The following is a 17,322-nucleotide window of genomic DNA, read 5'->3' on the forward strand; positions in this document are numbered from 1 at the left end:
TTTCCTGAGGTTTTGATAGCCAAGCTTTACTTTAATATTGGTCCTTTCTGAAGGTCATCTTTGGCATCAAGTTTGGCCAGATAGCCATTTTTAAATATTACAACTCTGAGCTTCCCGCATGAATCTTTTTCTAGCTATAGCACACAAGTGTGCACATCTCCATGAAACCATCTGCAGAGGTCTCCCCATGCATCTACGTGCTTCCCCTCCAACAAAATCTACAAGTATCAAATAAATGCTGTTCTTGCCCCATTCCTAACAATTAGCTGACAAATGACAAAAAAGGAAAAACACACAGATATTTAAGGTCACCTATAACTGTGCTGGTTGCTGAATAAATCCAAAGGAGTGAATAAATTCTCCTAGAAAACTATCTTCTTCATTCTAGAAAATGCAGCACTTTCTCCTCAATTCTTTTGGTAGAGACTGTTCACCCCCTTTTCCCTTAGGCAAGGTTCTTACAAAATCAGATCCTATTCTGAGCTCTGTATCACAAGGAGAATCTCCAGAGAATTTTATTTTCATATGAGTCCTAGGGTCCTTTCATTTTCAAAAGAACTAAACAAAGCAAACATTTCCCAGAGATGCTAACAGAAGATGTCAAGCAGTTATTTTTAATTGATAACTGACCAACTATTTTCCAACTCAAAGCTTAGATCTCAAAATTAGATTAAGATCAATTTTTCTTTTTCTCTCTGCTTTTAAATCTCTCTGGGCTAATAAGTGGCAAAGTAACGTGATTCTTAGAGCCATACAAAGAAGAACTGTGTTAGTCAGAGCAAGTTCCAGGAATTTCTGCTCAATTCGTTTCAAATTTTCCTGACAAACCGTCCATTTACTTCAAAATTGACAGCACAAAGCTGAAATTATGACGGCATATTGTGGAACTTGAAAATACTGCTGAAAAACATTTATTACCCTTAATTGAAACTATTATTCACATGCCACAGTAGAACAACATACACCATACCTCCTTAAGTTCTCCTTTGCTCATGTTATCCAGATGTATTTTTGTCCAATATTTGTCCAAAAGAGCAGCATGGCTGCTTTGCTGCCTGTACCAACCTCCACCACAACTGAATATCCTAATGAAGAAACACAGCATATTTTCAATGCACTCCTTTACATCAAAAAATGTTACATATTGCTGCTACAGCATAATGGGCATGCATAGATGACACTGTCTGTCACTGTACTGTCACATACCCTACCTTGCCTATCCATGCTTTTCAAATTGTCTGTTCTTTTATCACAGTGTTTTTCTCCCTGTAGTGCATGATCTCCTTAGAGATACTTTCAGAAAGACAACTGACAGTAATTAAGTCTATCAGAAGCAATATATAGAATCCTTTGTGCAGAGAGAAGCCTAACAGAAGTGGCCTGGGAAATATCTTAAAGGACCCGTGATCCATTGCAGAGATGTAGGAAAAGCACTCTTGTCCCCTCCTGTAGTGGGTTTCTGTGGCTAGGTTTTGGTAGCCAGGGGCCTACAGGGGTGGCTTCTGTTAGAAGCTGCTAGAAGCTTCCCCTGTCTGGTGGAGCCAATGCCAGCCGGCTCCAGGACGGGCTTCCTGCCACTGGCCAAGGCCAAGCCAATTAGGAGTGATAGTAACGCCTCCGTGATAACATATTTAAGAACAGAAGGCTGTCACACAGTGAAAATGCCCACCAGGGAAGAACGGAGTGAGAACATGGGAACAACAATGCAGACACCAAGGTCAGTGCAGAAGGAGCAGCAGGAGGTGCTCCAGACATTGGAGCTGAGGCCCCTGCAGCCCGTGGTGCAGACCATGGTGGACCAGCTGCGCCCCTGCAGCCCACAGAGAAGCCCATGCTGGAGTAGGTGGATGCATGAAGGAGGTTGTGACCACGTGGGAGGCCCAGGATGGAGCAGGGTCCTGCCAGAGACCTGCAGCCCATGGAGAAAGGAGCCCACGCTGGAGCAGGTTTTTCCCAGGTAGGACTTGTGGCCCCTGTGGGGGACCCACACTGGTACAGCTCATTTGTGAAGGACTGCACCCCATGGAGAAGTGACCCACGGGACAGCAGTTTCATGAAGAACTGTTGCCTGTGGGATGGACTCATGCCAGAGAGGTTCGTGGAGGGCTGTCTCCCATGGGAGGGACCCCACAGGGGCAGGGGAGGGATTCCTCTCCCTGGGGAGCGGCAGAAACAACAACTGACAATAACCCCCATTCCCAGTACCCATGCACCGCTGGGGGGGAGGAGGGAGAACACGGAAGGAAGGAGGGATGGGGGGAAGGTGTTTGTAAGATTATTTTACTTCTCACTCTTTTGCTCTGATCCTGTTTGTAATAAATTTAAGTAACATCCTCATTTTGAGTCTGTTTTGCCCATGAAGGTTATCGGTAAGTGACCTCTCCCAGCTCTTAACTCATGAATCCTTCGCTGTTTTTTTTTTTCTTCCTCTCCTCTGTCCAGTTGCAGAGGGGAGTGAGAGAGCAGCTTTAGTGGGTACCTGATATCCAGTCAGGGTCCCACTACCTCCCATCCACCCACTATACCTCCCATCCTTGCCCTATTACTTTTCCTCAGTCTTCACTCAGTCCTTTTTATCATCAGTTTCTTTCTATTTTTCACTGCAGAAATAGCTATTCAGCCATGTGTTTATACCCACTGTGGAAGTAGCCTCGCACATGCAAAAGCGTTAGATTTGGGGTTGTGGTTTGGTTTTTGTTTTCTGGTGTTGTTGTTTGGGTGGTTTTATCTATTTATTCACTTTATTGTGTTTGTCTTTTATTTTTAAATAATATTCCCCATCTACAAACAGTAATAGATTTATTGTATCTACTCTAGTTAGCCCAATGCAAACTGTAATTTCCTACTATACAAACCATTCACCATGTGCTGGTTATACAGGGTTAATTTTCTTCATAGTAGCTGGTAGGGGACTGTGTTTTGCATTTGTGACCAAAACAGTGTCAATAACACAGAGATGTCTTAGTTTTTGCTGAGCAGTGCTTACACAGCATCAAGGCCTTTTCTGCTTCTCATACTGCCCCACCAGGGAGGAGGCTGGGGGTACACAGGGAGTTGGAAGGGACACAGCTGGGACAGCTGATCCCAACTGACCAAAGGGATATTCCCATCATGCTTAGTATATAAAGCTGGGGGAAGAAGGAAGGGTGGTGATATTCAGAGTGAGGGTGTTTGTCTTCTCAAGTCATGCATGATGGAGCCCTGCTTCCCTGGAGACAGCTGAACAGCTGCCTGCCAACGGGAAGTGGTGAACAAATTCCTTGTTTTGCTTTGCTTGTGTGAGTAACTTTTACTTTACCTATTAAACTGTCTTTATCCCACCCCATGAGTTTTCTCATTCTTACTCTTCCAATTCTCTCCCCCATCCTGCTCTGGGGGAGTGAGCCATCAGGCTTTGTGGTGCTTAGTTGCTGGCTGGGGTTAAACCATGACAATCAAGTATTAAGAAGAAAAAAATCTTAGGAGATTAGGCAACCAAAAGAGTCGAATACAAAAGACTTGATTCCAGAAAAAAACAGATCAGATAAATCAAAAGAAAAAACCAAATATATGGAAGATAAAAGCATGAAAATTTGCGAAAGGCTTTAAAATAAACTACAAAACATTTGAAAACCATGTAACTACCATTCCCCATATAGACCTCCTAACCTTTAATCCCGATACAATATTAAGTCTTAACATACAAGAAGTGTTTTTGACATCTGAGGCATGAGCCACTACTACAGTGAAACAATCAGGGAGAGTACCTTAAATCTTTTTCTGGTTAGAACACATTACAAACACCTATATTGACACAAGACTCTCATAAATATCAATAATAAACCTTCTTCACACAGTAATTCCAGAGTAGTATTTTGTTTTGGTGAGAGGTTGGTTTCGTAAGGTTCCCCTGCAGCGAGGTTCTCAACAAGGCTGAGGTAATGGATTCAACCAGTAGTAACATAAGGCTGCTTATAAGCGAAAAAAACATTTCACAGTTTCTATGGCTTCTATCGCTTGTTAAGTAGAAATTGCTAAAAGTACCAAAAAAGCACCTTGCACTTAAAAGTACCTTGGACTTAAAAATAGGATATTCATGCTTTCAATCTCATTTAAGTTCACAAACCTACCTCCTGGTTGCAAAAAACTGGAATCCTGATGCTACTTTTAAACAGTCACCACGACCAGGAATCAGTAACTCTCTCTTCTCCAAAAGAGGAATCAGCACAGAGATCTAGGGGTGAAAGATGACATTTTTCTTTGTGAAACTGTAACAGACAGCACAACCATCCACACTCATTTCACATTTGGGATGTTGGAGCAATTCCACCATTACATTGTCAGCAACTGCTGTTCCTGCAGATTGCTTTTCCAAGTGATGCTAACAGGAATTGCAGAGCCATTTTAATCGGCAGTGGAAGTCACAGGTGTAAAGTTTAACTATCTTCTTTCTCCTGAATTCAGATTAAATTATAAGAGAATGGAAATTGTAGCCTTTACACTGCAAGTCCAAATCAAAACTATTCTCAAATTGTCGAATGAATTATTAGACACTTCCACATCAGAAGCCTTATTTTCTTTATGTGCCTGAACAAAGATGACCTGCGCATCTCGAAGATGTCGTTCTCAAACATCAACATTTTTCAGTGTATACCCTGCTACCCCCAGGAGAGTTTGGTATCTATTTAAAGAATCTATCCTTTTCTGGATATTGTGGTGGAAGGAAAAAAGGGAGGCAGAACCATAATGATCCCTCAGGACAGAGGGAGGCAAGCACAGACACTTTGATACAGAGAAAGGAGACAGGATGCTGTAGGGAGGACCTGAAGAAAGGAAGAATATGATAAATGTAGGATATTACTCAAGGCATGCTTATGGCGAGTGCAATGAGTAGAATCCACAGAAGCAAGTAAGTGCATGACCCCCGGCAGTGAACCATCTAGTACACAGAAGCAGTACTTAGCTTTTTTATAGATTTTCTATATTTCAGAAGCCTAGGACCCAACAAACAGTCAGGTTATTCAGTCACACAAAGGATGCTTTACAGAACAGATGTTAAAGTTAACAACTATCTGCAGAATATCTGGCAGGCCTATACAGCACATCATTCTTGCAGATGACATTTTCAGTAGGCATTTTTTTGAAAGGGAAGGATGACAGTCTAACTAGTTGTTCTGGAGCTGAAAACAGGAAATCTGTTAAAACCTATAATGCTTAATGCAACAACACACTTTTAACATCCAAGCTAGAGGTAAAAAATGTGTAAGAAAAAAAAACAAAACAAAAAAAACCCAAAACAAACCAAAAAAGCAGCCACACAACAAAACACTAAAACGATCTTAAAAGCAGCACCACCCCTGACAATATTCTGTTGTGTTTAGGGCCACCTTTGTTTTCAAATACCAAAACATGATTAAATAGACACATAGCTCATTATCAATGTCAATTCCAATCTTTAGAGTGAAATTTCACATCAGTGGCAGGGTCATGACTACTCTGTAACAATGACAAAACTTAACGTGGTGTGCTAATATGTGAACAAACACAGACAGGTTAGTTCTTCCTAACCCCTTTTAGAAGAAGGCAGAATTTTCAGCATGCTGTTGCAGAACCACGGTAATTAGACTGCCAAAAATTGCTATCATGGGCATTAAGATCAGTACCCTAAAGTGAATATAAACCTACTTACCACATCCAGAGGAGCATAATCAATGTCTTCCAAAAGTATCCAATGACCTTTGGTAACAGCTTGTGTCAAGGTTCCAGGCTGCCAGACAAACTCCCCTGGTACATCTGTACAACGATACATACCGAGCAGCGTCTGCGACAGAAACAATCAGTAAATGAGAGACGTGTTCATGACATCCCTTAAGAAACTCGGGGAAAAGAATTACAAATATGACCAAAGTTGGTATGCAAGTAACACTTACTTAGCCCTCATATTACTAAACAATCCATCTAGAAATCTGTGCCCAGCATTACACCTTTTTTCCTCATGAAAAAAAGTTTCCCCCTTTTACATGTATGATAATCTAACAAACATAGTAATTAAAACAAACTAGGTAACTGGAAGTGAATCCATGAGCTGTGTCACCATAACTTACAAACAGAAAACTGTCTAGGATTGCACTGAACTTTCTCTCACATTTTTGAAAAGTCTGTGACTAAGGTAGTAAAAGGAACTGTAAAGCAAGATATTCACAGGTAAAAACCAGTCAAGTGTTGCTTCTCTCTCAAATTGTAAGTTCCATTTTTAAGCATTGCTTAAATAATTAAGTTTATGGTTTCACTACTACATACTTTGTACCCTGAACTTCACCACTTTTTCTTAATACGGCAGTCTGAATCACGTATATGAAAACACACAGTTGCAAGATGGTGAAACCAGATGTGCCATGCAAGTGAAGTGCTTATGCATGCCAATGAAAACCTTCAGATAGCGCTTCTGGTAGACACTAACCACCTTTGAAAACTAAATATAAATTGAGCCAAACAACATAAATCAAATCAAATTCAAAAGTTATATATGCAAACCCCCAAAGAATGTGAAATTATCTTCACCTCTGGTTTTATATCTCCAGATAGAGCTAGATCACTATTACTTAAGTGCAAATCTCCTCAACATCATGGGATCTTGCTTCATCTTACCCTTACTACAAAACTGGCATCAGATTAAACTGACATTAGGTCACTTAAACTGAAATGAAAGTGTTCATACAACCTTTGGCACCAGCTGGAGTAATTTTAGAATCATGTTTTTTTCCAATGTAAATCAATTTTTTTTTAATTAATCAATATAACTCTTCCACAAAGAAAACCCTGATAAAACAATTTGAATGATACAAACATAGTACAATTATGCAAAGACTTTAAAACCTATAGAAACTTAATTATTACTTTTTTTCACATTTATTTATTTATTCATTCTCATCAATTGTAAGACCAATACTACAGAGTTGGGCACCATGAGGTCCTTCAGTAAAACATTACCTTATCAGAAAATTAAGTCCATGATTTAAGTAAAAATTACATCCCATCATTCAACCATAAAACAAATTCATCAGTTACCTTACTATCAGTTTGATCTCCAAGCTGAACTTTCAAAATATGAGGAGGTTTTGCTCTTCCTGTAACAGCTGCTAAATATTCAATTAAAGAAGTTTTGCCACATCCTATTGGTCCTTCTAATAAAACAGGAGTCTGATTTGCTACAGCAATAGCAAGGTTCTGAAGATTTGTGAAGGCAGATTCAACCAAAACAAAACTGTTTGTGTTATTTTCCTGTTCAAATATAAAATTTGGGTTAATACATCGAAATTGTTACTTTTCTTATAGGTTATACAACACAGAACAATTAGGAAAGTGGGTCTGACAACTAGAAAAATTTTTGTCTGCCGATCTGCATATAAAATAAAGGAGTCTAAAGCTGTGTTTAATGACAGATATTAAAATAGATTTCATCAAAAACCTATTAAAGGTGAAATACTTAATAAAAAGTATATGTACAATCTGTTCCCAAAGGGATTTCACACTAAATTGTCAGTATAGGCATTGTACCCATTCAATCATAACACATGTCAATCAAATGCAATTCACAATGTAAGTGAAATTAAGTCATCAGAATGAATCCAAATCTCGGGACAAATCAAACAGCAGTTAGATTCAGATGATGTAAGTACGAATATTAACCAAATAAATATGAATATTTACTTGTTTCTGCAGAGGCCAACGTAAAAGATCATTAAACTCAGTGAATGAAAAAATAAGGTTAATTCAGTGATTTTATTAAAAATTAAATTAATGCAGTTTATTGAATGGTAATTAATCAATGCTACAGATAGTCTCCAAATATTTTGACTCTTACAGTCATATATCAGTATATGGCACAAAAATCAGGGCTTTCTGCCAAAAGGCACAGAGGAAAGAGATCAGAACACTGAAATAAGTGTCTTTTATTTAAGTCTGACCTTCTTTTCAGATAATAGTTTCATGTATTTGTCTGGTAACAATGCTAGTTTTTAAGAGTACCTCCTCCCCTCACAGTTCGCTCTTACGTCTTTGTCAGACTTTCCTAAGCTGTTACTGGAACCTCTCTAGCGTAACTGGAACTACATTGGAGACCAGATCAGTGCAATATCTGTGGCTATTAAAAAAATAAAAGCATGATGTTCAGGGAAGTTCTTTCCTCCCTCACAGACAGAGAGTATCCTTTCAGTAATCCAGTTTATAGCATGGCTTCAGCACAGCTGCAACAGCAGTGACACTGGCATGGGAGTAACAATCTTCTTAAACAGTTCTACAGTTTCTTCCCCTGCTACAATGAATTTCAAACCATTCTCTAAATCCTATAAAAAACCTAACAGGCTAGAAAAGAGCCAATTCAACAACAGAAGCTGAGCAGGGAGAAAAATTTGAAGGAAAATTTCTTTTTTTCCTTGCTTATGCTACTCAAAAAATTCTAGACACTGGTAGTCTTCATTCATTTCTTTGTCCTTGTAGATCACTGTTGCAAAATCAAACAAGAAAACTCAGCTAAGAGCTAAAACTATATCTAAAAGAGAAAAACAGTCAAGAACACAGCTGCAGCTACAAAGAGGAGCCTGAACAGCTTAAGTTAAATAGCAATTCAAGAGAAAAAAGGTTAAATACTGTGTGTTCAAAAACATTTATGCCTTTGCTGGGCTTCCTGGAACTATAAGGCACTATATTCTGCATTACACTTCACTCAAGTGGAGACAGCAAGTTCTCGCTCACTTCCTTGCCCTTTTTTTTGGCCTTCTAGAAGACTAAGTAGCAGCCTTGTTTGCTTTTGTTTTAAGAGAAGAACTAAGCATATGTTTGGAGAAAGGCCATTTATAAGATGGCTTATAGCAAAAACACCACATCATGCAGGTAAAAAGCAACTCTACCAGATCCTGGCTTTACTCAGCTATGGATCATCACCCTAACTTGGACTGGAGATACTACATAAGGGTGAATAGTTTACAGCACACAGGGAGAAAGCTCTACACATTACTTAGAGTATCTCAACAGCATTTAATCAGGAAATAAGGTCAGTTCACTGTACTTAAGAGATTTCTAAAAAAAAAAAAAAAAAAAAAAAGTACAGCACACAGGGAGAAAGCTCTACACATTACTTAGAGTATCTCAACAGCATTTAATCAGGAAATAAGGTCAGTTCACTGTACTTAAGAGATTTCTAAAAAAAAAAAAAAAAAAAGAAAGTACAGATTTAACCATGGGTTACGTACCTGCTCTTCAGAAACACGCTGTAGTCTAGGCAGCACAATGCCGCATACAGCTACTACATGTGCAGAGAGGTCACCCGACACAATATGTCCCTGTGTATATTGCATTTCTTTCTCCTTTTGCCAAAATGAGGAGTCTGGATTGGCCAAAACAAGAGCTTGTTCCACATTCTGCAGCTGAGATTCTTCTAGTAGCCTGTGAAACCCGTGTTTATTAACTCAACTGAAAGCCGTCAAGAAAAACAAATAGTATTCAAGACTTTAAAAGCCCTTACTTTAGTCTGAAATGTATCAGCTCCTCAGGATTGAATATCTTCTTCAGGAAAGACAATTTATGCTCATCGTTCATGCATGTAACCAGAGCAAGACAGTTCGAAGTATACCTAAAAATTATATTCAGAACAATGCATGTCAAAACATAGACTTAAGAAATGTAGTTCGACAACTGTAAACTGCAAAACAAAACATCAAGTTTGGAAAAATGTGGAGAAAACTTAAGTCATAGAAATTATTTTAGCACTACGCTTAACATTCTTTGGGATTAGAGAAACACCTCAGAATTGAGAAAAGCAATTCTATCACAGCAGAGTTTACCATTTATACACCAATTAGCTAAATTCCTCCAAAGAACTGAATTATCAGCAGAAATATAGTAAAGGAAAGCACTTACCCAAATAAATGAACATTAACATATGAGACAAGGAAAATGAGGTCTTCTTTATCTGATTTTTTTCTCCTACAACTTCCCTTCCAAAATTGCTATTTCATGCTATTTCTAAAGTTACCCTAATGCAATTAAATCAATTTTCAGGACCAAAGGAACCCAACAAGTCTCATGTCTTGACTTCATTACTACATAAAGCTGTCTTGTAACAAAAGGACATTTAACATAAATCATAAACCACTTCTCATTTATTATAATGCTGCTTTTACATTCCAGGAACTAAGTTTTCAGTGTGTTTGGTGGGGGAGGGAGGGAAGAACAGCCAGAAGAAGACTGTTTTCGGACAAAGTTTATAAGTCAGCTCATTCACTTAAGATTACTAGCTGAACACCAGGTAAACCAGTTCTGTTCAATGTATTAGAAGTACTATCTCTTTTTCTAAGACAATCTACGTGTATCTCATCCTGAAGAGCGTCATAAATGGCTCATAGATTTGACAACACTAGTTTCTGCCCTTTCTAAATTATACGCTCTACTTTAAAATAAGTAATTCTGAATTTATGTTTTAAAAAATGAAGACTATTAAAAATCCTTTTTAAAATAAAAGGCACTATCAGTACCATCACTCGTATAAATAAGGTAGAACATGAGATTAGGTTGAAGCCCTGCAGAAAGACACCATAAAACATCTGACCAAAATCACATGCAAAACCTGTAACAAGGCCAATACGGAGTGTAGCTTAAATAAGCAAAGTTTTACAGTGGCTGAGAAATCTATAGACACAGAACAGAAAAAAGAACCAACTTGCTAATAATGTATCAATGCAGTATACTAAAATATATCATTGTAATGTAAGAAGGAGTGAGGTATATTAATCTTTACTGTTTCCTAGGATAACTTGCTACAATGCGAGCAATACACCAACAGGCTTACAGCAGAGGTGAAGTCATATGTTTACCATCTTCCTTGAATCCAACTTGGGCAAACTGAAGTTATTCGAAAGGATTCTCCAGACCATAGCTTTAAGCATGTCTAAGAGCTAGCCTAAAATTCACTTTGTGATAGATCACCACAGCTTTCAAAAGATCAGGTGAGAGGTACAGGTACAGATACCATTGGAAGGAATTTCTGGTATTATTTGTACATGCATGTCAACATTGTTAACTACAGTTCAAGATACAGATACATTTCTTCAATGGAGAAGACCTGGGGTTTTAACTTACCAGCGTACTAAAGTGTCATGACTCCTTAGGAGTGGAATACACACACTCCAGTCCCATAGTTCCCGGAAAACTGATTGCTCCTTTTGTAAAAATCTGTAGGCTGCTTCCATAAGGTCCCGTAACTTCATTCGTCTGCGCCCATATCGGACTGTGTTTGCATCTGAGCTCTCCAGGAAAAGCCTCTGGAAAACTGGTGATGTAGTCTTAAAGTATCTTAAAGCAAATCTTTAGAAGAGAAAGAGATGGAACAAAGACATTTAAGCCAGAGGAAAGGAAACCAGCTACTAATAAAAATGCCAGGGCAGAGGTCCTAAGACAGTAATTGATGGTACTAAGAACTAAGGTCTATAACTAACTTTGTCCACACTTGGGAAAGAAAACCACTTCAGCAATCAGCTGACAACAGATACTTTAGATTAGAAATCATTACTTAATTATCAGGAAGAAACAGTACTGCCTTTGGTGAAATCTCTCTGATTACTCTTTTTTACTGAAGAAAGTAATGCTGATTCCTAATGTAATTTTATATTCTACTGGCCTACAGGTCTAATTTTAAATGCAGAGATTTCGGTTGTGAACAATGTTCATGGCAACTGTTTTGCTCTTCTTTAGATCACAGATGAAAAATCACAAAAAGATCTTGCAACATGATTTAATTTTAAAAAGTTGTGTTTGAAACTCGTATTTACTAAATAATTCTTTCCACATTTGTTATTGTGGGAGACAATCCAAATTCTACCACCACCTCTCATCACCAGTGAACGCTGACAAACACATACTCCCCAAGTTCAAACATTGCACAAAGTGACATCACGTTACTCACGGCAAAACGTCAGGGTGGTCAGCAACCAGCTTGCTCATGGCTACACACAGCCTTTCATGCCGATCATGGTTGATCTGGCCACCGGCTTTAATGGCTTCTGCATTTCTTTCCAATAAATCCAACAAGATTGGCCGAACTTGACGGCCAATCAACAGAGTACATTCTTTATCCAGCAGTAACAGTGCTAACATATCGAGGATGCACTGCCGATCCTGCTGAGTCCAAATCTAAAGGAATGGAAAGTAAGAACAAGTAAAATGGAAAATGAGTTGGACTTTTAACTTCACAATTATACATGCAGGATTCAGAGTGAATTTTACAGGAACAAATCATTCAAAATCAGAAGGGAATCCAAAAGTCCCGATGCAAGTACTTAATTGACACACCTCTCCATATTTTAAAATACTGAAAAAAAAAATAGTAACATGCAGAATGATACACTAAATAGGAATTACAAAACAGTCCCAAAATATTAAATTATACTTTACAGTTGAAAAATAAAAACAAAATTACAATTATTTGCTTTAAGAAAAAAATTGGGACAATGTCATAACAACTAATACATCTTTGTTACTAGAATTTTCACTTTCTCAACAGCTTTGTCCCATGAAAGCCATAAAACATTTAAGAATTTGAGGTTTAAAAGAGTTTAAGTTGCTTCGAGTTCACTATCTTTTTTCAAAAAAAAGCATTCAATTGTGCATGATCACAGCCTTATTTCCATAGTTCTAATAGCAGTTACAGCAAGCAATGCTCTTGACAATGAGCAGCAGGTATCTGCAATTTTGAAGTTGAGATTACTTTTTTTTCCTTTACTTTTACATAGAAATGGCCATTTATTGTGTGTGAGAGACTGGAATGTTAAGGATCAAAACAATCGAGCACTTGCAAAAGCATCAGGGTGCTTTGCTGACTGTATGCAAGGTAACAGCCCAAGTGCAGAGGGGGCGAGCACCCACTACTGGAAGCTACAAGCTGGGTTTTGAGCCACATTTGGGAAGAGGCCAGTAAGAAACAGACATTGTGAGGTGGGATAATGCTTTTTATCATGCCAATGTCCTCCCTGACACAAATGACTCAGGTGTGAAAACTCCCCTCTAGGGAAGTACTGGGACATTCACAAGTAGATCTGAAGGTATTCACCCTTTTTCATGGGCCATAACTGGCTGCTGAAGTGAGAGGAAACTGTAATGTCTTAAAATAATAAGCCAACAAAGACCCCCATGATCCACAATGTTATTACATCAGACAGTATAAAACTCCCTGCCCCCAGGGAAGTACCTGTGTGTTCCCACCTGAACATGTATCAACCCACTGAACTGTGTATTTCGTGGGCTTCCCTCAACCCTGACAGACCAAGACTATGACTTCGACCAAGGGACATTTAAATTGCAACAATCAAGTCTCATTGCTGGATCCACAGGTGGGGATATCTTTCTACTGTTATCCTTTCTTTTCCCTAATACATTTTCTTAAGTGCTGTTTTTATGCTTTCATATTGCTATGTTACTATAGCTAATAACCAAAACGGCTACGTATCTCCTTTCCATGCAACCAAATTGTTCTAAAATACAGCCTACATGTGTATATTTATAAACATTGATCATTCAGTGTTGCTTCACTCTAATCCGCCCCAAGGGATCTATTAAAAAGAACCTGAGTTACCCTTGCCTTCAGGGGCAGATCATAACAGTGTGAAACCAAATACTAGGCTTTAGAATACATGTAAAACATATTCACATCTGCTAGGAAAAAAGGAAAGAAAAAAACCCCAACACATATTTCCTTCACATTCCCCCCAATCTTCCTAGAAGAACAACAACCTACTTCTTGTGTCTTATGCTTAAATTTCTCTGGTCTTTGAGCTCTCATGTTATTATCCAAGCACCTCTCCACTTCTATGTTGTTTAACATATAATGCAGTATAAGTAATTCTGAAAATCAGGATTATGAATTTGCACTGAAGCTGTTTTGCTCTTAACTTGGATGCTCCACTCTCCCTCCTCCTTACTGAGTGAACCCTTTTCCTATTCAAGACAGAAATATTCTGTAATTCAGGTAGTGTTTTTAGCAAGACGTGCAGCCAATTGCTGCTCCTCCTGGACTCTTGTTACTCAAGTAAAACCTGCTCCTGAGCTCACAGATGGGCTGGTTTCATTGTTACAAGGTATATAGAGTGCTGAGGTCCTTTGAAATGGTGACCTTCTAAGGTTATACCACTGATGACATCCTTCTACAATACATGCATACCTGTTCAAGTTTCTTGGGTCTCCTGAATTTGAAAAGACATTCACTCCCTAACAGCATGTAAGAAACCAGAAAAACTGCAGTATACATACACTATAAATATCAAACCTATCACATTAATTGCAAGCAGTTTCTTACATGTCTTCTGTTTGTTTTTACAAAACATGATATAAGTTTATCTTCCTGTCATCTATCAGAGCAGGATCAAAAATAATTAAAAAATGGAGTAAGCAAGACACTTTTTGTTACAGGGGATCAGCTTTTGAGTGGCAAAATTATTGACAAGCTGTTCAAAGGCAGCATGGCTCTAAAGAAACAGAAATAAACTCCACTGAAAAAAATAAAAGTACTTTCAGTTTCCAAATCAATTACATCTTTGGCTACCCACACAAGGCACAACAGGGTGCTTAACTTATTAACCAGATCTTTCAGTATCAAATAAAAACAGTTAACAATAAAATAGTAAAATAAATAATATGACTGACTGGGTAAAATTCTGTAAGTACTTGACTACTGTAAGACAAATTCATGACAGTAGCAATTCTGTGAGAACAAGCAGTTTTTTAGTCATTGTGTGTAGTACCCATATAAAACTGTTCAAATATCAGTGGCAACATTGCATTCTACAAAGAGACTGTCTGTTTGATTTCAGAGCCTAATTAAAAATTTTATGGAAAAGAATACTGTCAGACAGGGTTTTTTTAACTAAAGATGGCCTTATGAAATACTCAGCTTTCTCAACCAGTAGCAATAGACAGCTGATCTGAAAATGTTCAAATCTGGGATTGTAAATCTGCACACATGGTTCTGAACAGCTGCTTTAAGAAACCATCATAAAAGACTGTGCCTCCAAACACAGGACATTGTCTATTATTAATAAGACACATGAAGCAGACACACAGTTAGAATTGGGACCTGGAGCCAAACACAATCCCACGCTCTAGCAGCATGTTGCACACCTCCTTCCCAACCTGCATGGCAATTTACTCAGTGCTCACAAGGTACAGAAATCTTCATTAATAACAGCTTAATCCAAACCCTGTGATTCCTAGAAGAAAGGATCACAGCAATGAGCAATTTGGTCCCACACAAAAGCCACATTTCTTTACCAATGGGATGCTTCTGAAGAGTGGGAGGGCATAAGAGGAAGCAAGGGATATCTTTCTTCCCCTCCAACACAGGAACACATGTTCTTGTCTCTGTTCCCTCACACAACAGCTCTGTTCCCTCACACAACATTGTATGACTGTACAGCAATGAATTTTGCTAGATTACCCAAATTAATCCTTCTTACAAAGTCTTCCACTGGGTGAGAGAGTTGAATGGATTTTTCATATCAGCAGGCTCACTGGGTTCAAAACAAGAGAAGCAACAAACAGGTGTGGCTTGGCCTTGGGAATAGGCAAAAAGAAAACAGAGCAGCACCACTCTTTTTGGCAGCTGTCCAGTTCAGTAAGATGAAGCAAAGCACTAGCCTGCTTTCTGAAGAAAAAAAATTAAAAAGCAGAGGGGATATGCAGACTCACAAGGAGCACAAGCTGGAATTTCCTATACCTCTCCCAGCACATCGTCTTTGACAGGGTTGGACAGATCTCTCCCTCAAGAACTTCCTCTTTGATTTTGTACCACTAACAGGCTGTTTCCCAAAAATCCCAACTCTTCAAAAACTAGATGCAAAAGATGACAATACAGCCCAGGATGGAACAAAAGCGCAACACATCTTCCTTTATTTATAATGCTACATGATGTAAAGCCTAATTAGTCTTTTAAATAAAAAGCTGAAGTCATATTTTAGGAGAAAGAAAAGGTCTGCCTTGGTTGCCAGGACATTTTTCTGACAGCAAATGAGTAGCTCTGTGAATTTGGGACAGGTAGGTCACCTCTTTTTCCCTACATTTATTAATATAAGTGAATAAACGCATTTATCAATATCAAATGCTAAGACTGAAGGACTAAAAGATAATTTTCACTGCTACATTGCAAAATGGAAGGCAAAATGAAGGATGCCAAGCTAAACCACCAACAAATTAAAGAAGGAAATTAAGAATGGTGTGCTCGAGATCTCCAGTCCACTTAAGATGGTTCCATAGACTAAACAGAAGAAATACCAAAAGGGGTCAGTTTTTTTGATTTATATCTTTCCATATATGCACAGTGGTAGATGCAAAGGGCAGAAATGAATACGGATATTTTTGCACTAGAGTTCCATTCCTAATAGCATTTTAACCTTCACAGCAATGAACTTCTTTACTGAAATTACACCACCACAGGGAGCCAAAACATATACATTGCAAAAAACTGCACTTAAAATTCTATGCAGGAAGACTTCCTGACACACCTTTGGTGACACACCAAAGAACCAAAAGCACAATACAGCCCTCTGTGGAGCCCTACTGCTTATACAGTTTGCTTAAATTATTCAAAAACGGTAAGGTAGGAAACAAAGACTGGTTTAGAGAGCTTTTCATCCTATTTTCCTCATTAAGAGCACAGACAGTTGCTGTACCTTTGCAGAGTTAAGTTATATACAAATACTCTACAGAAAAGGCTCTAATTCTATTACACACTTAAACAATGGAACAAGACCTTCCATCAACACATTAAACAGCGTCTTACTATGAACCTCAAGACTGTTCCTTACTTAGCAGTTGTGAGCAAGTTTTATTCCATTATGTAATACTGAAGAAATAAGTTGTCAGAAAGACATAATGAAGCTGCAGGGCAAAGGGTTTCCAGAACGCGTGCTTCCTCGGTTACATACAAAGTAACTTGTAGGAAATCAGGTATGACAACTGAAGACGGAGATTGTTTACTGGCAAGATAAACCTAACATAATCCTAGATCTGTAACTTCCCAAGCCTGGAAACAGTAATTCAGTTTTCAAAAGGATGCATAATTGCTAATTAACATGCTGTTCAAGACTCCCTCTATATAATCATTATTTAATAATTTCTACCTAGCAAGACTTTTAAACGTGAAGTGTATCTCCAGTCACCAGAAGGGGAAGGGCAGATCACTTTCCCGATCTCAGCTCTCGTTGACTCACTTCTGGTTCACTGCTCCATCTGCTGCATCATGTATCCACATCGTCCCCGGCTCTATTTCTCAGCTGTTTCTTTCTCTTGGATAGCAACCCT

The 17,322-nt window shown here is 38.4% G+C and overlaps 1 protein-coding gene across 3 annotated transcripts in view; it reads right to left on the reverse strand.

The window, feature by feature from the left end:
• MDN1 (midasin AAA ATPase 1) overlaps positions 1 to 17,322 on the reverse strand; it is a 97,293-nt gene that overhangs the window by 78,734 nt on the left and 1,237 nt on the right. For all 3 annotated transcript variants that reach the window (XM_017825703.1, XM_017825712.1, XM_017825719.1), the window contains exons 2-9: positions 11,939 to 12,165; positions 11,116 to 11,340; positions 9,503 to 9,610; positions 9,231 to 9,423; positions 7,048 to 7,260; positions 5,669 to 5,800; positions 4,110 to 4,213; positions 971 to 1,085 (exon numbers count right to left, since the gene is read on the reverse strand). In XM_017825703.1, coding sequence (XP_017681192.1) covers positions 971 to 1,085; positions 4,110 to 4,213; positions 5,669 to 5,800; positions 7,048 to 7,260; positions 9,231 to 9,423; positions 9,503 to 9,610; positions 11,116 to 11,340; positions 11,939 to 12,165 — 1,317 coding nt within the window. The remainder of the gene's footprint in view (positions 1 to 970; positions 1,086 to 4,109; positions 4,214 to 5,668; positions 5,801 to 7,047; positions 7,261 to 9,230; positions 9,424 to 9,502; positions 9,611 to 11,115; positions 11,341 to 11,938; positions 12,166 to 17,322) is intronic.

This window comes from Lepidothrix coronata, unplaced genomic scaffold (genome assembly GCF_001604755.1).
Source record: "Lepidothrix coronata isolate B3197 unplaced genomic scaffold, Lepidothrix_coronata-1.0 Scaffold4, whole genome shotgun sequence".
Classification (NCBI taxonomy): Eukaryota; Metazoa; Chordata; class Aves; order Passeriformes; family Pipridae; genus Lepidothrix; species Lepidothrix coronata.